The sequence below is a fragment of the Cololabis saira genome, chromosome 2 (genome assembly GCF_033807715.1).
Source record: "Cololabis saira isolate AMF1-May2022 chromosome 2, fColSai1.1, whole genome shotgun sequence".
NCBI lineage: Eukaryota > Metazoa > Chordata > Actinopteri > Beloniformes > Belonidae > Cololabis > Cololabis saira.
In genome coordinates this window covers 16,696,726-16,720,764 of record NC_084588.1, presented here as the reverse complement: position 1 = coordinate 16,720,764, position 24,039 = coordinate 16,696,726, and the positions used below count along the sequence as shown (strand labels likewise).

The window sequence follows — 24,039 nt, the reverse complement described above, 5'->3', positions numbered from 1 at the left end:
GATTATATGCAAATGATTATTATGCAAATTATACTGTGAAAACATTTGCAAGACACAAAACTAATCAATTAACAAAATTAAGGTCCTCAGAAGTTATCTGCGGCCAACTAACAACAACAGGTGTGGTCATATTTGTGCAACATGATTTGGGGTTGCTAAATCCCGCAGTTATTCAACATAGATCTACCAGCGGCTCCATCTCCTGCATCATCCAGCTCTTACCACCGGATAATAACTCCCCACTCGTCTTGCCTCTCCTCAACTTGGCTTCAGGCACTTGACGGGGGAGGCGATAACACACATTATGTTTACGTTGCCCAACGCACGTTAAACATGCACTATTCATCCAGGGACAATAGCAGGCTCTAATCTAAAGACTCAAAGTCTAAAGTCTACCCATCCATTTTGCAGAGAATGTGACTTTTCCTGACTTTGCACCATAGAAACTTTGCTTAACAACAACATTGCTCACCTGGGAGAATTTTCTCATAGAGTTAAAGTGACTATTAGACCACTGTATCTACAGAGAATCAGCTACATCAGAGTATCAAAGCAGAACATCATCTGGTTTTCACAAGGCAAAACTTGGCTCTTTGCCTTATTTTTAAGGACAAAGAAAATAACTGTTTTCATTTACTTTCAAACACAGTTAGTAGCTGTGTTTGTCATTCTTTGTTTACAGGATGAATGGTAGTTTCACTTCCACTTTGAATATTCCCACTTAAGCATGTGTCAACTTTGAATACCTAATAAATAACAAATACAAAAAAATTTTAAAGGGAAAAATTCAATAAATTAGAGGAGAAACGTGAATATAATTTGTCATGCAGTGCATGGCAAATAGAGATATTAACACAAAATGCTGTGTGTATCCTGTTTATTTGGATTTGATATGAGCATGGTTAGCATAAAATTATCACTTTATATTAGGAAACTGATGGAAGGAACGAGTTTTCAAATGGTTAGTGTCTCGATGGGAACACCAACTAGAGTGACATCCAACATTCAGGTCCATCAAAGAGTACCGGCTTAAACTTATCAAAAGTCACTAACCTGCAACTGATAAAATATATATATTTTTTTTTTTAAAGACAAGAAAATAAAACAGGAAGTCAGGTAACTGAGACTGTCACTACAGAGTTTCAGAGTTAGAACAGTCTGTCGACAGTTACACGGAGGAATATTAAAAGAGGGCGGCAGTGCATAAGCCCCTCATTACAGAGATGGATGCACATTTGAGAGTTCAGTGAAGCAAAAACAGGCATTGATCTGCAAAGATCTGAAAAAAATGTTATGGTTAAATGCCTCTTCCTTCATCATATTCTCAAGTGGACCCAACTACTGTAGGTGTAGTGCACATAAAGACAATAGCTTGATTACTTCACCTCTGTAGTGGATAATTGGAGAGGGCACACAAAATCAGTCTTAAATTGGTCCAAATGACCATCTTTTGAAAAAAGATGATATATTTTTGCATTATATCCTACATACTGGGCAAGAGCATGGCCTCAATAATGAGTATAATAATTAGGGCCGTTTTTTTTTCCTTCTTTTTTGCCCCCCTAAACGTGCCCCAAAAGTCACCAAATTTTGCACGCAAGCCAGACCTGGTGAAAAATTTGATATTTAATGGTTTGCATTAATGGGCGTGGCCTAATGGCTCAACAGCGCCCCCTAGGAAACTTCGTGCCTAAGCCCCACAATACGGTTTGACGTACATGCACGGAAATCGCTACACACCTGTATCATGTCGCAACTTAAAGAAAAGTCTCTTGGCGCCATGGCCGAAACCGAACAGGAAGTCAACCATTTTGAATTAATCGTGTAATTTTGGTGCAATTTATGCCATTTCTTCGGCCGCTTCTTCGCCTGAACCGTAACGTGCACCCAGGTGTGTTATGCCATCAAAATGTGCGTCTAGATCCTGCGACGATGGGCATTACTTTTCTCTTTCAAAAGAGTTACCGTGGCGACAATGGAAACCAAAAAGCGCGCCCCCCTTCATCTGATTGGTCCATATATGATAGTTCCTACTTTCTGCCATAACTTTTGAATGGTTTGATATAGAGAGTCGTGGCTGGTGTCATCTGCTAAATGTCCAGGCCTGAAGAATCTACATGCAAGTCATACAAGCGCTTCCACTGCAGCACGCCTGAACGTGCACAAGGGTGCGAGGGCCCGTTCATCGCTGCTTGCAGCTTTAATTAGGCTAATGATTGGCATTGGGGGGGCATGCAGCAAAAGGCTGCAGGCAGGGACTTGAACATGTGTGAGGTACATATGGGACCGTAGCCTCTGTACCATTCTTTTTTTTTTTTTTTTAAACGTGCTGAATAGGTGTTGAAGGCCTTTAAAACCGCAGTAATGGCAGGAGGTGGTAAAACATCACACTTATACACACTTGTATTAGATACGGGCTGAAGGTTTGCATTTAATCAATTTTACAATAAAATTCTCAAGGACTAGTTATCCAGCATGGTGCATTTATAACAGAAAATGTTCAGCCACCATAAATATTTGTTACTCAATGTACCAACCCTGAACCAATATATTTTCCAATAGACTGTCATATAATTCGTTCATATTACATTGTTCCTGCCGTTTAGGCTTGCACAAAGTTGGGATACTAAATATTTCACCACTTTGTAATGGTGCTATTATTTGTCTCCACATTAAAGAAGACATTCTGGCTTTCAGGGTGTCAGAAGGGAGTTCATTTCAGAATGTATTGCCTGAAATTCAGAATTAAATAGCGTGGTAGTGACAGTGAAGAGGGACGATATCTAGTGTCTGAAATGAAATAACAGCCAAATAAGAATCACTGCTTTTTATTACATTATTATTTGTATTTTGTGGATTTTTCATACCATCCGAACTTGTGGCTTTATTTTACCCCCTCTTTGATTTTGGTCCTTTTAATTACTTTCTAATTTGTAGGAGCCACCCAAGGTGCTGCTTATTGTGGCCTACTTCATTACTGTCATGAGGACTGTTTGGTTGCCATGGTATGGCCATAACACACCATGTCCTTTGAATTCTAATTATCATTCACCGTCTGACTTGTGCCGATGACTTTATTGGGCTCTGCAAATGTAATTTTCTTTCATCCTGATGAAATATTATCCTGATGGAAAACATTTATTTTTTTCTTAACATTCTTACATACACATCTGTTTTGTTGCATGGGCCAAATAATGAAACACATCCCAACACTACAAAAGATAAATTAACGAGAATGGATGCCACTGTAAACACTAACCACATTCCACCAACCTACTGCTATGTAAAATGTACAAAATCCTTTTTGAGTTTAAGCATGCCTGGCCTCAATACTTTATACTTTTCAGTATATAAAGTTCTATTCCTTTTAGATGTTGAACTCAGATTCAATAAATCCTTTCGCCTTTGTAAATGCTACTAATGTGGTTAGCAAGAATCCATGGTGGTCAAATTAACACAAACAACCAAAAGCCAGGAGGAGTCCCGAGCCCTGCCATCTTTACAGTTTTTTATGGTTACTAAGAGAAGCTAAAGCACAGCAGAGAGGGATGGGGAGGAACAGGATTTAATTAAGCTTAAAGCTTTATCAAATACTGTCTACCAGTATTACATTTTGAATAAATAAATAGCTATAAGCATTTCTCACTTATTCTAATAACTCAGTCATAAGCAAAGTGTCAAAACATGCCCAGGGTTAGGAGGTGTATTGTTTCATACATAATTATACGTATATGTAGTATGTTATAATATTTCTTTATTTATCCAGTTTGTCTGACTGGAATATAAAATCCCCTTTTCCATGGGAAACATCTAGACTAACAATTTCCGCCTGCAAGAAAATATTGATGGCATTGATTGTCTGTGTTTTCAGCTCAGCAAATATGTAAGATTTGGCGCATAAAGAAGGCAACTGTTTTAAAAGCCTTGTACATTTGACTGCAAAACGCAGAGAGACAGAGACATGTCGCCGTCACCTTGGAAAAGGTTTCTGTTTTTCTTTAAAAAAAAAAACACAGTAATGATAAATGGTCTTTATGGATTAAGTAGTTTTTTCTTTTTTAGTCTGATATACTTAAGAATAGTATTGTTCAAATTCACAATACAACCATATCGACAAGTAGCTTTTAATTTATAAAGCAATGTGGGTCCTCTAAATGTATAATCCAAAGCTCTCTGAAGTCCTTTTAATTGCAGTCCAAAACAGTCATTAATATTTGATGTTGTGGGGATCCCACCAGATATCACAGTCTCCAAGAAGAGTCTGCTGAGGTAACACACATCAAAGACAGTGTCAGGACAATGTGTCAAATAGGCTTCTAGAAATGCCTGAAAGGGAATTCTTTAAAGCTCACAAAGGTGGAGCAGTTTGATCTGTATGGAAAGAGCAAAAACAAGGGGAAATGCAGAAGAGCAGTCAAACCCTGACCTAGCGGAGGTGGTCATAGCTCATGGGGCTAATGTCAATGCAGCCTTGTATTCAGCCCAAGTACCAATTGATTTTTATAATGACACATGGCCATGTACCACTTACACTGTTCATGGCCTGAGAAACTGCCTCGATTTATTAAAACCGAATACTTCTATATCATTCTTATATGTAAGGACTGGAAACTAAATAATTAATTTGGTAAAAAATTGATAAATGTATTAAAATAAGTTATTCTAAAGTGTTAAAAATGCTGAACGTGTGAACAATAGAAATGTATCTCTTGCAAGGTGGCTATGTTTATGCATTGCAGTTAATTAATATGCATATGATTCTTAATGATAATGCTGAGTGATCCTGTGAAATTAAGAGTATTTAATTAAGTCTAAACCAAAGAAAATGCAGACATACAAATTGACCTTTTCCAATACACACTTTCACTGTTTGTCCTCAAGGTGACTTCTGTTCACAGGGATGATAGCACTTGAAATGGATTCTGTTTTATACCAGATGAGATGATAATGAATCAGGAAAAGTGAGTCAGAGCAATATGAGGTCCAGAGAGCTGAAGCACGATTAATTTAGCTGGTGCAGAAGCACCTTGCTGTCTCCTCAGTGTGATGCTGTTACAACAAAAAATGAGCGTGTCACAAATGATGAGTATGGTTTGAATCCATGAGCTTCAGATTAAGAGCAACAAATGTGGCTGGTGTTTGAGTAGCTGATCAGGTCGAGGATAGTTTTAACAGCCATAAAAGTTCACACAAAACAATCACTTGATAGAATTAAGATTATTAAGTTTTGCTGGTGGTTTAATGATGGATAAGGCAAAACAGTTTATCACAAAGAAATTTCAAAAATCTGAACATGGCATAGTTGTTGGTGCCATACAGGCTGGTCTGAGTATTTGAGAAACTGTTGATCTACTGGGATTTCCATGCATAACCATCTCTAGGGTGGTAGCGGCATTAAATTACCACTATTTTTTTTATTTGTTTTATTTAACCTTTATTTAACCAGGTAGTAGCCCATTGAGATCAAGGATCTCTTTCACAAGGGTGACCTGGCCAGGAAGGCAGCAGCGCACGTCAAAACAAATAAAATCACAAGGTTAAAAGACACAATACAAAACAATAACAGAGGAACAAAGTAGCAATAAAATGATAAAACCACGTCTTGTAATTACAACCGAGGAATGCAAAAATGCAGAAACCTTGATGGGACCTTGATGTGAAACCTTAAAGCAGAAAACAACAGCAGATGCAAATCCAGTCAACAGAACAGGAAACTGAGGCAACAGAACATTGGACAAGCGTTGTCTGGTCTAACGAATCTCAATTTCAGTTGCGCTCAGAGGATCAGAATTTGGCATAATATTTTTTTTGACCACTTTGGCCTCCCTTGTATTGTTTAAATGCCAGAATCTACCCGAGTATTGTTCCTGACCACACCCATCCCTGTATAACTCAGTGTATCAGTCTTCTGATGGCTACTTCCAACTGGACAATGCAAGATTTTACGAAGCTCAAAATCATCTCAAATTGGTTTCTTGAACAAGACAATGAGCTCACTGTACTCCAACGGCCTCCACAGTCTCAATTCAATACAACGCTTTTGGCATGTGGTGCAACGGGAGTTTTGAATCACGGATGTGGAGCCGACAAACTTACAGCAACTGCATGATGTTATCTTGTTAATTTGGAAAAAAATATCTGACAAATGTTTCCAATGCCTTGTTCAATCTATGCCACACAGAATTAAAACAGCTTTGAAGGCAATAGGGGTCCAACCAGGTACTAGCAAGGTGTTCCTAATAAAGAGGCCACTCTGAACAGTAATACGACTCAGAGTGGGTCATGGACAAAAATTATAACTGTTACTTCATAGGGTGTGTTTTAATGGTTTAAACATTTTTATACTCCACCCATCCATCCATCCATCCATCCATACCCACTTATTCCAATGCAGTGATGTGCTGGAGTATATCCCTGCTCTCTTGGGAAAAGGCAGGGGTTCAGCCTGGATGGGTCGCCAGTCCATCGCATTGTAATTCAGCAGTGTTATGAATAAAGTTCAGTGGAAACTAAAATAATTTTTTTAAAAAAACTGAGGAAATTATTTTGATAAACCACAAATATGAAATTATTCTTGCATGAAAATGCAGTAAATTAAAAGTATATTCCAATACACAACAACAAAGTTAAAACCACAAAATGCACACTACAATATTATACTATGTGAGGTCTCCACAAGTCTCCACTGGACGTCAATGAAATGGGCAACGCAAGAACGCATCCAGGGATTATGAATGCACTTGTCCTGATGAAAACTTTGAACATCACTTTGGCTGTGACTGCTGACGCTTCACGAGTACACAAGACCACAAGTACACATATTGAAAAATAGCCTTTGCAATTACTCAAGAACAAACTAGAAAAAGTACCACAAATAAGTCCACTTCCTTGTTTCCTTAATGGTCAAATTTCTGCGGTTTTCTATGAGGTGCAGGAAGTGCCCCATGAACATGCACTACTCCTTAAGTTGGTCAGGAAGAGAACCCAGAGCTCCAATCCAAGCTACAACCATCAAAACTTTGAGAAACTACTCACATTTTTAACAATGACAAGTCCAGAAATCCAGCCATAGATGTCAGAGCCAGAATTATATCTGGAGTATGAGATTGTCAACCAGAGTTAGAGATTACACTCTGATGACTCTGTGTGGGAGGATGTTAAAGCTGTTCAAAAATGTGCACTGCCACACCACAAAAAAAGAGAGAAAAAAAGTATCTTTTGAATTCTGTATATCACAGACACTTTTCGACTCACTGTGAGCACCTTTGCATCAAAACACAAATAATGATACTTAATAACACTCCAGTTAACTGCACTGGCTGATAGAAGAACAGCTAATTCAGATCTGTAAATTTGATAGTTGCAACAGCGGACTCGTGAGCCACCTCAAGAGGAAGATGGAGAAGACAGATGTTATGGATCGCATAGTTCCCAGCCTAGAGACTTTATCTAAAATTCATTCATAGAAGCTTAGTGAGGTGACAAATCTCCACAGAGAAAGCCAGGGTGTTGTTTTGCTGCCCTTGCAGGCACTTTCTTTACCATTCAAAAGCACAGCGATCTAAAGACTCATACAACCTTATCATCAACATGAATGCTTAAAAAAAAGACAAATTGTAAGTTCTTTTATAAAGTAAGTCCCATAAAAATAAATGACTATTGACGGGGGAAGAAGCTCTACAAAGGCTATTACAGAAAGATGTTTACTATGCAAATTCCCCTAAATATTTTCTATTTTCCAGCATTTTACGATTTGATGCTCACATATTGCGCTTCCCAAATACAAAATACCATGGCATTGCAAAAATCACTTTAGTAACTGGCTCACGCTCAGTTTAGCTTTTCTAGTTTATAAAGCAGATGAAGGTTCTTAGGCATTTGTCTGGAAAAGTATCTGCCTTAAACAACACGGCACATTTTTTATGGTGAGTTTAGAAGGAAACCATCTAGAACAATGTTGATTATATCTCTGTGGTCTGGTAATTACTTTCCATAACATTCTCCCTGAAGAAAAAGCACCCAATCTGAGCCGACCTCCAAAATCTTCATAATGCTTCCTTCCCCTACTAGTACCTCAGAGGAAGACATAATTTAAAAATTTTGATCAGGAGATTGAGTGTATTTTGAGCTAAACTAACACAGGAGCATTAATGTAACTGAATAACAAAATGTATCATGATAATAAAACAAGAATTCCAAAGTTCTTCCTTGAGTGTTACTGTATTTACCTTGCGTGAAGATTACAGTTGTTGATGTTTAGAGGTGTGTACCTGCTTAAAACTGCTGAGTTCGAAATGCCGGAGATTAACATATCAATGCAAACCCTGGTTCTATGACTCACGCTTCATCAGTGAACCTCTGTGCTATTGACAAATATCCTGGATTTACGCAATAACCTTGATGTTTTCCAACCAAATCTATTGTAACTCCTCAGGCAAAATGGATAATTCCGTGTCCTTTGTGTTTAGCATCACACCAGCATAATGTAGGGATTTGTCTATTTGGTGAAATTCCACAACAAAACCCTGACTTCAAAGCCATTGTTCTCACTGTGCATGCATTCCTCAGCAACTGCATTCTATTAATTCACCACAAACAGATAACAGCATTGAAGTGTTTTGAGGTGATGACGAGAAAATGAAAAAGGTAAGTTTAAAATGCATGCCTTCCTGTTTGTGATGTCTCGATGGAATAGCCAAAGCCCCCAGTTCCCCCTTAAGGCTCACATTCAGTCAGTGATGTTAGGCGCCGACACAAAATTAGTATGGTTTTATTAATGCTTTAATTAATTATTAAATCTTCCTTTTGCTTTATATTCCTTTCTCATTCATTGTACTTGCCCACCAAAGTTCTGCATTTTTTTTCCCAAATAAACTGCATATAAGTATACACAAACACACAAACACCTGCTCTTCTTAAGGCACTGCAACACAAGTAGCCTTGTCCTTTTTCTCAGCGTTTTTCTCAGTTTGCATTACTTCAACTTGCTCCCTGACAGACAGAAGTCCCCAAAAAAGCAATGATGCCCCTGTTCAGAAAGGCATGGCAGGATTAACATTGCGTGTAAACGACCACAACAAAAGGATAACTGTCTTCCAGCCTGCCTTGAAGTGAGAAAGATAATAGTCCAGTTGGACAGAAAAGCCCTTCCTTCTCCTTTTAAGTCTCTCAGTGTCCAACATGCTTAATGCACAGAGATCTTCTGCCAGGAATAATCAAAGCTTCTCTATGTGGCAGGACTAAACAAACATTCAGATTAGTGATCCAAGATTTTCTAAGGCATGCTCTGAAGATATTTTTCAGAGTCTCCATCAAGGTGAAATAGAAATAAATAAATAAATAAATAAATAGAACTCTTATTTTGTCTCTTACCTGGTGTTGACACTAAAAGCTGGACAGAGAAGCAGTAAGCCAATAGCTTGGATGAATTTCATAGCTGTCTCACACTCCCGTTCTTTCCTCCTTCTCAGATGCTTTTGCCTTTCCCTCGTGTCTCCCTCCTCGCTCTCTAGCTCTCCCACTGACTGCCTGGGTTTTTTAGCGCACTCTCTCTCTTCCTCACACACACGCATACACACACACACACGCACACACAGACACACAAGCAGCAGTGAGGCAGACAGATGCAACACAGTGGCTCTGCGAGAGGGAGGATCTTTGGCTTTAAATAACACAGGGACACGGACTGACTTGGTAATGGAAAAGAGCGGGTGGGGCTGAAATCAAGAGAGGGAGATGTGGGAGTGATATGATGTCAGCGGCCATGCTGCATCAGCTATTGGTGAGACGCTTTTTTTCCCCCTCCTTTGTCATTGTTTGGAGCTGATTGTGCCTTCTACAAAATACATATCTGCTCATTTTGCTCCCACGTTCTGATATGTTGGAAATGAAGTAAAACACTTAGTGGAAAATGAGGGAAATAGATATGCACCACAAGAAGACATCCCGGGTAATATTTCAGTGACAGCCAGGGCTGTTTCTAGACTTTTATTGTCCCTATGCAAGAGAGTGGTGGTGGGGTGTGGGGGGGGCGTGGGGGGGTGAGGTCAGTGTCTCAGCTTAGTATCAAAACTGAAACACTGAACTTGACAAATTTGCAAGAGAAACTTCTGGAATTGTGATTTTATAATTTCACCTATTTAAACCCATAAATTTGTTAGAAAAAGCTTGTGAATTGGGACTTTATAAGAACTTGTAAAATGATCTGCGAAAACGCACTAATTTATTAGAAGCTATTTCAGTATTTCGACTTCTCAAAATATTAAGTTTGTGAGAAAACCCTTGGCTCACAAAACAAACAGTTCATATCCGAGGTGAAAATTTGGGTCCATTATGATGAAGTACTTAGTTCTGTTAATTTAGATGGCTACATTATAATTCATCTTCAAATACTGTTTGAGGCTCATCTTGTAGCTTGGGGGCCCTCTAGCGGTTATGTGAGGTTCTTGCATCACCATAGTTATGTTTTTTGTGTTTTTTTTTGCCTCTGCTGTCTTCATACTTGCAGTAGACTTCTTTCCCCTTGTGCACCATGTAACATTAACTCATCACATAAGAGAAATATAAATAATGTGTATGTTTTATACTGTGATACATACCTCACAGTGTTTGGGATAAAGCAGCCTTATGGAAACAATCATAGGACAGAATAATCAGAATCATTCACAAATCAAAAAAAGCAATAATGCAGAGACTGTTTCTAAATTTCATGAATGTCATAAAACTCTTACAAATCTTTTGTTCCATTATCACTGGTGAAATAAGGTACTGGAATACTGTCTCAAAAGGTCAGCAGCCATGTTTAGTACACACATTTACAAACACACACAAAAAAACTGATTTATAAAGCGCAAATAAAAGTAGGATGTTTTCATCATTAATATATTAATATTTAACTGAAAAATTATGAAAAGCAGTTGGTCACCTGACCTCTTAAATGTTTGCAGAGTGATATCAAGTTAAAAAATTGCACACTAATCCCTGTCCGATTTGTTTTTGAAATGTGTTACTGGCACCAAATTAATTCAAATTCAAACATTAAAAGGATACATATTGTGAAAAAATATCTCACTTGGAAGCAATCATTTCAGCGTCTTACGTTACTTACTCCAACACTTTTGAAAATCATAGGTTTGTCTCTATATACATATATAGGTCTGAAAATATGTCTTTTGAGCAGTTCAGATTTAAAGGATACTGAAACATCTGTAGCAGTACCGGCATTGGTAGCAGTAAACTGTAACACCAATTTCAAAAGATCTGCACCCTTCAAAGGTGAGGAGTGGAGCCAACTATATCCCTGTAACCTTTTATAGGCTCATCAATGAAATGTTTGGAATCACATAAAAAAAAAGAAAAAAAATTCCCAAGAGGTTATCTGAGGAACAATAACAAGACCTTTTCATTCACCACTGTAACTTTTTTTCATGGTTTTATTGAGATGTATGTCAATAAGTGTTTTTAGATTGGATCATGCTGATATTGACATGAAAACTACATGAACATGTACTTAAATTTAATAAGCAATTAATGCAATGATTTCTTCTTTGTTTTGTTTTTTTTTGTTGACAAAATTTCCTGTCTCCAATTAGTGAAATTGTTATGTAATGAGATTTTTTCAAAGAAAGGTATACACTGGTCATACTTTTAAAACTTAGAATAGAATAGAATAAACTTTATTGATCCCCCAGAGGAGAAATTAAATTGTGCAGCATCAAACAGACACACGCTCAACATTTTTACAAAATACACACACGAGTATGAAAAGGTATAAAAAAAATATATATCCTAAAAAAAAGAAATAACCAATAAATAGCTAAATAATTAAAAAAGAGCAATATAAAATATGAAAAATGAGCAATGTACAAAAGAAATACTAAACCTGAAAAACGGATAATATATACATGTGCAAAAATACCAGTGAGGTATTTAGAGGGAGAGGGTTATTGCACTTTCAGAGAAACAGGTTATTGCATATATATATATATATATATATATATATATATATATATATATAAAAATTATATTGTCAAATATAATTATATTATATTATCAAATGTTTTGCACTGTAATTAATTACACACTACAGCCCGTTGAAATTAATAGGAGGAATGTTATTTATATAAAATAGCTATTTTGTCATAATAATTGACAGACACTATAAGGCCCTATTTTACACTGTAGGTGGCGGCAAGTATTTTTTTTTTCTGGTTCAACTACAGTGGGGTTAACCCATATTTTGGTTGGACTCAAATAAATGCCAGAATTTCAATGTTAATATATATTTGAACCACACCCTCCTACCAACATACTGTGGCTAGAAACAGACAGGCGCACTGAAAGAGAGAGAGAGCGACCAGGACATGTTATCAAAGCGGACGAGGCTGGTTGTCTTACCGTGTTCAGGTGATCGCCTACATCAGCCAGGTCTCGTGTGGAGCTGTGGTATCCAGACTGCTGCTTACAAAGTTTGCGTTCAACTTTTTTCCATCGTATATTTTTAGGAAATTCTGCACCGTAACACTGCAGCTGTTTTTAACATGACAGAGTTCAACAAATCACCGGAACTTTACGATCGTCTCTAGTCAGTGGGTTGGGCTAATCCATAATAGCAAAAACAAGGGGGTGTCCAAATATAGACTGTTACCTGTGAAAGAGGTGTGCTCTGAAAACACCCCTTTTAGAACTTAGTACTTTCCTCTGGAAGCGTATTGCATTCACTTGAGAAAAAAAAAATCTGCTCTGTTTTTTCTGAATTAACGAGGTAATTATCTCAGAATTCCGAGAAAATTTTTAATGAAAAAAAATATCTACTCTGTTTTTCTGAATTAACGAGATAATTATCTCAGAATTCCGAGAAAAGTTTTAATGAAAAAAAAAAAAATCTGCTGTTTTCTCAATTAACGAGATACCTCACAACTTGCAAGAAGCTGTCATTCACTTGAGAGCTGGATTTCATGGAAGCAAACATGTTCTGCCTGTCCAGTTTAATCCAGTTTTATTTTGCTTTTGGTTTGAAACATTGGGAGATACTCTTGTCTTTAAAGGGGACCTATTATGAAAAACACCTTTTCTCTGGCTTTAACATATATAAAGTGGTGTCCCCTCAGCCTGCCAACTCAGAGAAGGAGGAAAGCAACCAGATTCTGCAGTGTCTGTACAGCTGCCCGGATGAGCCGTCCAGTGTGATGTGGCTTCTACGAGCCGTTCAGATTCTGGTCCGTTTCGTTACGTAACCAAAATTCAATTTGCATCGGTTGGCCTCCGATGTGTGAAACCACGCCCACAACTCTGGCCGGAACAACAACAACAATAACTCCACCGGCCGGAGCTTCCACCATTTTTTCGTAGCGGTGTATCGCGTCATTCAGGCAGCCAATCAGCACAGAGCCTCATCATCATAGCCGCCCCGCCCACTCCGAATCCCGCATAGATAATGAGGTTAGAGAATGAGAAGATAAAGACATGGCTCAGAGGCTGAATTTCTAATTTATTTAGTAAAAAAAATCAAAAGCTTGTTTTTAAGACATTCAAGGCCTGTTTAAAATAGGTATTAGATGCCATAATAGGTCCCCTTTAAGTTATATAGATGGTATTGTTATTAAGTTTGTCGACTTTGCGCAGGCACCTCAGGACTTTGCGGTTGTACAGACGGAAAGCGATCTTTTTTTTCATTAAAACTTTTTTCAGAATTCTGAGATAATTATCTCGTTAATTCAGAAAAAACAGAGCAGATTTTTTTTTTTCTCACGTGAATGCAATACGCTTCCGTATGGTCTAGCCAGGCCGCATCACTAGATCAATTACCAGTCGACTGGGAAATTGCAGCCCTGAAAAAATTTTCTTATAAACCAATGGGGGCCCACCAGCAACCGTTTAGTAAATATTTCCTTACAGTGACAGAAAAGTAGAAATCTTTCATATCAATAAACATCTTGTTCCGTAATTCACTCACTTTGTAAGCAATTCTCAAATTTGAGGTTTACTTTGTCAGACTAAAACCAGGTCAAGAACAAAATGTTGAGCACCAGAGGAATGTTCCACAGGGCGCTTCCAGCCTTGTATTACAGGTAGAGTATTAAGCAGTCCATACAAAAGGTGGAGGTCACACACCATAAGCATGATAAATGATTTCCATTACAGACTTAATAGAGTTTGGAGTCTATTGTACCCTAGCAGTAGAGCATTTCCATACTGGAAGATTTCCACTCATTCATTTGGTCTAATTAGAAGGTTATGCATGGAAAGCCATAGTGGCCACCTGTGATGAGTCTGTGAGACCATAGCTCGTCTCAGTTAACAGGGAGAGTGTCCTCAGAAGACCTCTGTAATCCATCTCAGTCATGTATCACATCAGACTGTAGTCACACTGCTCTGAGCCAACCTGTTGAACATCTGATCATTATGAGGACTAATTACCATTAAATGAGCATGAACCGTCGATGTAATGGCAGGTTATATTTGCATACATCTCCATATCTTAGCCAGAAAGTCACATCAAATTATTTGCTTTTTTTTCTCCTACATAAGCTTCAATTAAGTTTTCCTCAAGTAAAATGCTCTGCACTTTTAACATTGATTGTACTTAAACAAATGCAAACCCATGAGTACAATCAAGGACATTTTAACCCATGGTGTAGGTTGGCCTCATATTACTGATCTTCTGATTGGTTTAATTCAGGGCAGGCCTTGGTCTGAATTTCCAAACGCTTTGACGTAGTTAAAAGGCATTCATTAAAAATCATTGAGTAGTGACTTTAATCCTGTAGTTTAAATGATACAATTATAAGAAAATGGCAGTTTCTTTCTTTACACATGCACATATACACCAGTAAAATAAAATATCTGCAAACATTAAAGGGGACCTATTATGAAAAACATGTTTTTTCTTGTTTTAACATATATAAAGTGGTCTCCCCTCACCCTGCCAGCAGAGGGGAGATGAAATACCATGAATTTCTGCAAGGTCTTTGACCCCCGCCCTGCAGAGTCCCCCAGTGTCACGTGACTTTTTTTGAGCCGTTTAGAATCTGCTCCCATCGTGACGTCACGACGGGAGCAGATTTCCAGAGGTTCAGCCCCCGCTGCTGAAACCACGCCCACAACCAGCTCTGTACGCCGGCTCGAGCTCCGCCATTATTCAGCAGCGGAGGCTGTTTGAACAGCGAGGGAGAGTAGAAATGAGATTTTGCATCGACATTTACCCTTATAAAAGGATCAGATCCCACAGCACGGACCCGGCAACTGCACATGAGTCAGCGGTAAGTTCCTTTTTTTTTAATGTTATTTGTATGATCTTTGCATGGGCTAAGTATTTAGCTTAGCTCGGAGCTCCGGGGCCGCTCACGGACCCTTTTTTTTTTTTTTTGTTCTGTTCATTTCAGATCTTCCAAGCAAAAGGCTGATTTATGGTTCTGCGTTACACCAACGCAGAGCCTACGGCGTAGGCTCCGTTGGCGGGGGCCGGGGCGCCTGGAGCGAAGAAGGAGATGCTGCTCCCGTGGAGCTGCTCCGCAGAGGCGGGCCTGAAGACCCGTCTCTGCCCGAAGACCGGGCGGTGGTTCCTCCGGGAGGAACCGCCGCCCGGAGAGCTGCGGGCTCTGCCCTTCGCAGGTCTCATTGATCAGGCTCGGATGAATGCGAATGAGATTTCTATGGGTTTGATTAATGTAATAACTTAAAAAAGCACAATCAAACTAAATTTTGCTCCCGCTCTATTTTTTAAATACCACACTTGTATGCTTGTGTGTGTGTGTGTGTGTGTGTGTGTGTGTGTGGTTGTTAGCCTTCCTGTGTGAATCCGAGGTAACTAAAGGCTGATTTATGTTTCTGCGTTTCACCAACGCAGAGCCTACGGCGTAGGGTACGTGTCGATTTAACGCAGAACCGTAAATCAGGCTTTAAGATCCGAGTAACTGAATGCTCCTCCCCTGCTACACGTCATTCAGGGAGCCAATCAGCACAGAGCCTCATTATCATACCCCCCCCTTCCCTAAAAATGAGGCACAGAAAAAGGCTTTAGAAGCGGTAAAACTATAGACATGGCTCACAGGCTGAATTTTTGATGTATGTAGAAAAAACAAGCTTTAGATTGTTTTTAAGACATTCAAGGCCTTTTTAAAATATACATTAAATGCCATAATATGTCTCCTTTAAGCCTCAAGATAAGCTCTCTTGTATCCTTGACATTCAGGCTGAATGTGTTGCATTACTTTTAAAAAAATCAAAAGGCTTCAGTTGAGTTCTGTAAGGCAAAATTTTAATTTAAGTGCATATTTTTTCTTCTTGTGCTTTACCCAATCATTTCTTAATGCCTTCAAGCAAAGTGAAAACCATAAACATCCACAGAGTGGTACAACATAAATCTCAGGCAGGCAATTTTCAAAGGTTTGGCGGTGGAGTTCTAGCAAAAACACGTCAGCCTTCTGTTCCCACTGTGGCTGTGGTCACTGTGGAGAACAGGTGAACACTGGAAGAAGGAGCTAATCAGTCTCCAGATGCAAATTGATCTAAGAGGCACTTTCGGGGGATTGTCTGTCTGGTTTTTGGAGGAGATGATTGTGTTGGAAGTTGAAAGACTACTGCTTCAGCGAAAAGCTAGGCTGGGCTTTTAAGCGGCAGGGCAGGGATACTACTGTTCTTCTGACATAAGGTGTTTTTAGATTGGACATCGCTATTATAGCTGGATGATGAACTCGTGTTTAACGTGCGTTGGGTAATATAAACGTAAGGCATGCTATTTGCCACATCGTGCCTGAAGGCAAGATGAGAGAGGGAAGGCGAGTCAGGAGGCATTAACCGCATAATATAACATAAGATGTGTGAGTGTGTAGAATTACGTATTATCCCTACATCAGTAGGATGAAACACGCCATCAGACAGGTGTAATTTTCAAAACAAGGAAGGATGAACATTGGGATGAGCGTTTTTTGGCTGGGTTTTTCTTGTTACAAAGGATGATATTTGTGGCCAGTGATTCAAACAATGGACCATCTTTTGTGGTTTCAGACATACACCGGATTTCCCTCTCTCCCCAGTTATGCTTCTTACCTGTGACGTCATGCTGCTGTTGTTACCCTCACTAGCTGTGTCCTCATCTTATAAAATTATAATAATTACAAAAAAAAAAAAAAAACACTCCCACGGTGGGTTGTTTTCACGTTACGTGATCAACAAATCCCTCCCACGTCCTGCCACCCCACGTTAGTTCTGTTTACATTAGACCTGACCCCCGGTTAAGTGTACCCTGGGAGGAGAGGTATCCGCATGGCCAGCGTGACCTCCCACCCTGCGTCAGTCAGTGTAAAAAGGACAGGCAACATGCTAGATCCGCGAGTTAAACGCGGGCTATCTGCCAGTATAAAAGGGACAAAAAAAAAAAAACATCTCATCCATGTTCTGATATCTGTTTTGGTACTTCTTTTTTTGGGTCTGACATGTCAGTGCTGTATTATATAACTTTTAAGTGTTTGTAGCTTGGCAACAATGAGCTTCAAACACTGCAATTGTACATATGTGCATGCATGTATATTTGCAGTTAAATAGGGAATAAATGTCCCGGAGTGGTTGTGAGCTCCCAGATGCAGGAGAGATGCAGGAGTTCCCAAAAAGGTGATTTATTCAACCAAAAACAGAAACCAAAGCGCTGCCAAGCTGGATACAAAAACCAGAACTTAAAACAAGAATCAAACACTACAAAAACCAGGGCAGAAAACACGGAGGGAGGGAAAAAGTACGGACCAGCAGAGAGCAAGGGAAAGACAAGAGAAGATATGCACAAGGGTTAACAAGACACAGGTGCAGACGATCAGGGCAGATGGGAAACAGGAAGGTCAACCCAGAACTTAAACACAAAGACACGGGCTTCAAAATAAAACAGGAAGTGTCAAACCCTGACAATAAATGCTTAACACTTCAAAGCTTGATGTGATATAACAAAAAAATCCAACATTTCTTTTTATTTGAACCGTAAATTATATATTGGAATTACTTAAAACTTCGTATTAATACAATTTCTATGTAATAATTTTCCTCATCATTGTGAATACGTTAGGTAAATTCACATGTTTTTTATTTTATTTATTTTGGCTACTACAAGTAGCTACTATTTTGTATGCTACAAAGAGAATGCTACAAAAGTCTCAGAAATTCAAATCAAATATGACACATCTGGCATTGCATTGAAACTGTTGCTTTAACCAGATTTTGAGTTGGTGACACCAGGAGACTCTAGCAGGCCTAGAGTGGCGTTGCATTTTCACGTCCATTGATTGGATGGTCCAACAGAATAGAGTCAAAACCGAAACTAGGTCAAATAATAATAATATGTGGTGATCTCCACAAGCTAATACACTGCTCAAGAAAATAAAGGGAACACAAAGAAAAGACATGCCAGATCTAAATGAATGAAATATTCTTATTAAATAAGTTGTTCTTTACATAGTTGAATCTGCTCCCAACAAAATCTCACAACATGCTGATGCAACTTTGATGTAATGTCCTTAAAACACGTGAAAATAAGGCTCAGTAGTGTGTGTGACCTCCACACGCCTGTGCAAATGGTGATTGACTTGGAGTCACATTGTGTGTTGTTTAAGTGTTACCTTCATTTTTTTGAGCAGTATATATATTTGTATAAATTTCATAGCTTTTTTTTTCAACCTTCATTGACTGACACTCGACACAAAATTGATTTGGTCGCAGATTTTCTAACAAATCAATTTTCAAGGAGCGGTTTCGCAGATTTCACCTCAATGGTCTAGCTGCATTTTTCTCCAGACTACTAGATGATATACTGTATGCAAGCGGCGGCTTCCTCGTGTGGTACTAATGCAATGGCAGTACACCTTGATTGGTTAGTACCGTCTTTGAAAAGAGAGATGCCCTAAAAGAGCTGTTTCACCATATACTGGAACATCGTGATATCATGATGAATATGAAGAAGACTGTGTCTTGTGCTGATGGATTTAATGCATGCCTGGATGACTTTGATGTTTGCTTTTTGCTCAACCCCTTTCATGGCATTTTTGAGTATTCAGAAGTGCTTTTTGCAGTGTCACAGAACAAAACTTTAGATGTACAATTTTGCCTGGTAAGGGTGATTGAATTTTGTGACACCACTGAGCGAGAGAGGGACTGATTTGATCAGCTCTAGGAGGCCACTGTGCGCATCGCAGGCGCATCAAGTGCACAGAGAGGCCTTCACACTACAACTCTACAGCAATGTTCTGGACAACGTTCTTTGCCAGATATAAATAGATTGCAAAACCATGAAAAATTGTTGTTTCTATCCCTCCTGGGGCTTCAGCAGTTTAAGGCATACCGGAAAAAGTGGCCGCATTCAGCATTTCTTCAGCTTAACGCAGAGTCACAGAAAACTTTCTGATCTGGCCCGGCTAAAAACAGCTAAAAACAGAACTGACTGTAGTATATGCCCTGGCTGATTTTGAAGGTAAATGTCGCACTGATCTCCTTCATTTCCTCCAGAAGAAAAATCGGTGACAGCACAGGGCAACTGTATACATTGGCATGCTTGGCAATGACTATACCTGTTTACACTACATATGTGGAAAGGACATTCTCAGGCCTTCAACAAAGTAAAATCTGTGCCAGAAATACCACTGGACAGATTCGACTTTCAGCCTCCAATGTGATAGAAAAGGACTTATTGTTGGAACTGAAATATACAGATATCCTGTAAAACAGAGGGATTGAGGATGGATTTTGTGTACAGATAATCAATAGTTTGGGTGAATATAAAAAATATTAGTCATTTTATTAGGCAAATATTGAAATTATATTGGAGACGGTGTATGTGGCTGCAGTGGACGTCTTGAATTGTGATGATTGGATTCTTTGCCAAAACGGCAGCTGCCCAACGACCCCATGCGGTCAGAAACAATATTGTTACATAGGGTGGTTTTAATTCTCAAGATGCTCAGTAATCCGCATTTCCATTTGTATTAGCTTTAGAGATCAGTTTATACATTTTAGTAGTGTTGACTATGTTAACTATTCACATATTTCAGTTCATACCATTCATAATTCTACACTTGCATGTTTAACTCACCACATTTTAGTTTTTTACAATGAGAGCGATAATGTGTGCAATCTGTTTTTCTTTCCTTAACATTAGAGATGCACCGATCGATCGGCCCCCGATCGGGATCGGGCCGATAATGGCCCTATCGGCTTTGATCGGAGATCGGAAAAATAATAGTTCAGAGCGGCCGACCTGATGATGTTTTCAACAACAAACCCCCGCCCACGCAGGCGTTCCCGCATCTCATACCGAGCGGTCCCGAGGAGGCATGACCGGCCTCGCCGGTGCGGGAGTTTTACAATGTCTGAAAAGGACAACAAATGTACAGTTTGCAGAATGTGTCCAAAGGAGATCCCATGAGGAGTAATATTACAAAAGAATTTCAACACAACGAAGCTGATAAGACATTTGAAAGTTCTTCACACGGAATATATTGAGAGGGAGAGAAAAAAAGGAGCGCGCGCAACGGCACTAACTCAGCTGTCACACCTGTAACAGAGACTTATAAACGACAGGACGAAAAATAAAGAACTACATCGTAAGGTAATGAATTCATATGCTTTGCTCATCAGCCGCTTTCTGTTTTAGAAGACATCAGGTTTAAACACGTTTGCAGCTTGGATCTGCGGTACGCGCTTTGGGCCTGATTTACTAAGATCCTAAATAAAGAGTACTAAATTGCGTGTGCACTGAAAAAGTTTGCACGTGCTGTTGTTGTGTGTTTGCAAACAGCAAACAGCAGTATTTAAATGAGGTGTTGCGTGTCTTACGGTTTGCGCCATGGAGAGTGTGGATGGAAAGCAGGATAGTCGCAAGCGCAAAATGAAATTTGACGCGTTGGAGTTAGAGATATTAGTGGAAGAGGCAAATAAACACATTCATGAACTACAGCAAATAAATTTAAACATTACCAAAAGAAACGCAATATGGGAGAAAATCTGCAATAGAATAAATGCAGTTGGTAAGACAAAAAGAATGGCAGATGAGGTTAAAAGAAGGTGGCAAGATATAAGGCGAAGAACTAAAGAAAAAGTGGCCTTTAATAAAACTTCGGCAAACAAGACAGGTGGAGGGCCTGCGGAAGAGATGCCTCTAACCAGCATTGAGCAGCAGGTGCAGCTCACCTTCTGCGAGGAGCAGATAACTGGGATACCGGGGTATGACACGCTAGAGCCAACTGCAGAACAGGCGCACAATAAGAAACACTTTTTTCTCCATAAAAACACGTGATTTATTTATTATCACAAATAAAAAAAATGAATGTGTGTGTTTTCTATTTCTATACACATGCTCTGTGTTTGATGGGGGAACCAGCTGAATATGAGTGCAGTCAATCGCTCCTATTACTCTGGGGAACCCAGCAACTGCATAAAATCCGTGTTTGACATCGTTCAGTGCGTCCCGAGTGGATGGGAACCGTATGTGCCTGCCCATCCTGCGCAACAGAGCGTTGAGGACAGTGGACAGCACACCTGAAAAACTGCTTTGGGAGAGCCCAGCAGAAATGGCTACAGTGCGCTGGAATGACCCTGATGCGAGGAAATGAAGAGTTGAGAGCAGTTTCGGCAAGGCAGGTATGGCGTTACTCCTGCTTGTGACCGGCTCCAAATCAGCCCTTAACTCATTCAACAGCTCCAAGATGGAATCGCTAGATAGTCGATATGTTTCAACTATCTGGTTTTCATTCATTCCAAACAAACTTACACGAGTCCGAAAGACTCTCTCTCTGCGTATTCTTTGATTTTGGCGATGTCGCCTCCTTGCCACAATAACAGCAGCCATCGGTGCGTAATGCTGGGCAGATTAGCACCTTCCTTTCGAATGTATTAAATACGGACGCAATCACAATACCCGCAATTACTTTCAGGCTTGGTAAATCTCATTGTGTGTGGTAAATGAACCTATTTGCATTTTCCCCTCCCAGTATTTAGCGCTTTCTGGTGGGTACGCCCCATATTGATTATTCATCAGGGCAAAAGTATTAAATGAACAGCGTGTGCTATTTTGCTCATTTGAGAGGCACAGTCCTCTTTGCACGCTGTTAGTAGATCAGCTTGCACATTGGTTTGCAGGTGATGTCAAGTTTGCACACGTTTTTTACGCACGCAAACCTTTAGTAAATCAGGCCCTTTGCGCGCTGCCGCATCGTTAATATTTTACTGATGAAATCCTGTAGAAGTTTTACCAGAATATATACAGTCCAAACCCTCACGCAGGACGACAGTCGTGTCAGTCGCTTCAGGAGTGACATGTGGATTTCTAGTGTGAAGAGTTTCTTTACACGCGACAGATGCTACCGCTAAAGCTTTCACAAAGCTTAATAATTCATAATTAATTTTTATTTTAAGATTTAATTCCTCTTTCCACAGGAAAACTAAGGTTTATAGTTTGTAACTTCTATCAACTTTTAGAGAGTGACATGTCTGCTGTTGCCTGTGTTGTTCCACATGTTGTACATAATTATTACCACAGGAAAGCTGAAGCTACTAAACTACACTTACTCTGTGTAAGCCGAGTTTACACCTAATCTCCTAATTTTTATACCTAATAATACAATGTCAGTGTTGTGTATATGGAACAACAATATTGACGAGTTTATGGATTTCACCCTGTGATCGGTGATCGGCAAAATCGGGATCGGCCGATACTGGTTTTCGAGATCGGTGATCGGCCCTCAAAATCCTGATCGGTGCATCTCTACTTAACATTAACATTATTCCAAGTCCTAGCTGAGCTGACTGGTTAGCCAGGTCGCACGGAGTCAGAATAAGTGAGTGTTTTGCTTTTGAAGCTGCTGAAGTGTGGAGAAGAGGAAATTGCTGCTTAACCAGTCTTCCCTCACCATCTTGTTGTTTCTTTTCATTGAGCATGATCCGGTTATTGCATAGTGAAGCCCTATGGTAGACTTGGATTTGCACCTGACTACAAGAGTATTTTTATTTTTTACTATGACAGGGGCTGCCAATATACCAACCATATTTTTAAATCCCTTTTACAATTTTAGCATTCTTATGTGCCTTGTTCATGCCAGTCTCATGCCGACACCCAACACAGCAGGCGACAAAAAACCTGCAACCAGGACGATCACGAGCTTCCCCCCCATACACACACCGGGATGCGCCAGCCAGCAACAAGTCACTGCACCACCCCACCCGAAAGTCTCCCCAAGGCCACCCCAAGTACCAAATTTACCACCAGAGGCATGACCAGGCCCCAGGGCCGGTTTTTGCTTTGGGCAATATGGGCGACTGCCCAGGGCGCAATCCATGTGGGTGCGCACGAGCGCTCTCAAATAAAAATAAATAAAAAATGTGCCGCCGGGTAGGGCGCAGACTCGGCGGCAGAGCGGTCCGCTCTTGCGCCACGGTAGCACATACACAATGAGGGACACAATGGGGAAGCCGGCGGCAGTCGCCGCTTTGCGCCCTCTATGTGAAAGGGGCATAGAGGGCGCAAAGTGCGACGGCGCGCGAGAGGGCGCCTGCCGCGGCATTTGTGCCACGCCTGCCTGCAACATTTTTTAATTTCAGCGTTCAGCCCTGTGACGACATCTCGGCACGTCCAATAGGAGAGAAGGTGATGGAGGGGGGAAAAAAAACTTGCGGGTTGTAGATCAGAAACGATCAAGATGGAGGAAAAAATAATTTTGGCTGTGAATCTGTGTGAGGAGGTGTGGGATACGAGACTGCACTCAGAATTGGTCTGACCCTTCCAGTGACAGCAGCGGAAGCAGAAAGTAGTTTTTCCAAGCTGAAGTTTATTAAAACATACTTGAGGTCCACTATGTCACAGGAGCGTCTCTCTGGACTTGCCATCATCACCATCAATCATACAGTTGCACAACAGATTTCGTATGATGATGTAATTGATGATTTTGCTGCAAAGAAGGCTAGAAAAGTCAAATTCTAGATTGGACTTTAACACTTTACACCTGTTGTGAAAGGGTGAAAGAGCCGTTTGATGGATAGTTCGCCCAGGGCGCAAAAGTAGCCAGGATC

The 24,039-nt window shown here is 39.9% G+C and overlaps 1 protein-coding gene across 1 annotated transcript in view; it reads right to left on the bottom strand.

Moving 5' to 3' along the window:
* Positions 1-9,616, bottom strand: part of luzp2 (leucine zipper protein 2) — a 242,615-nt gene extending 232,999 nt beyond the window's left edge. The window contains exon 1 of the mRNA XM_061709270.1: positions 9,373-9,616. Within this exon, the coding sequence (XP_061565254.1) occupies positions 9,373-9,572 (200 nt within the window). The 5' untranslated portion in view covers positions 9,573-9,616. The remainder of the gene's footprint in view (positions 1-9,372) is intronic.
* Positions 9,617-24,039: the final 14,423 nt, after the last annotated feature.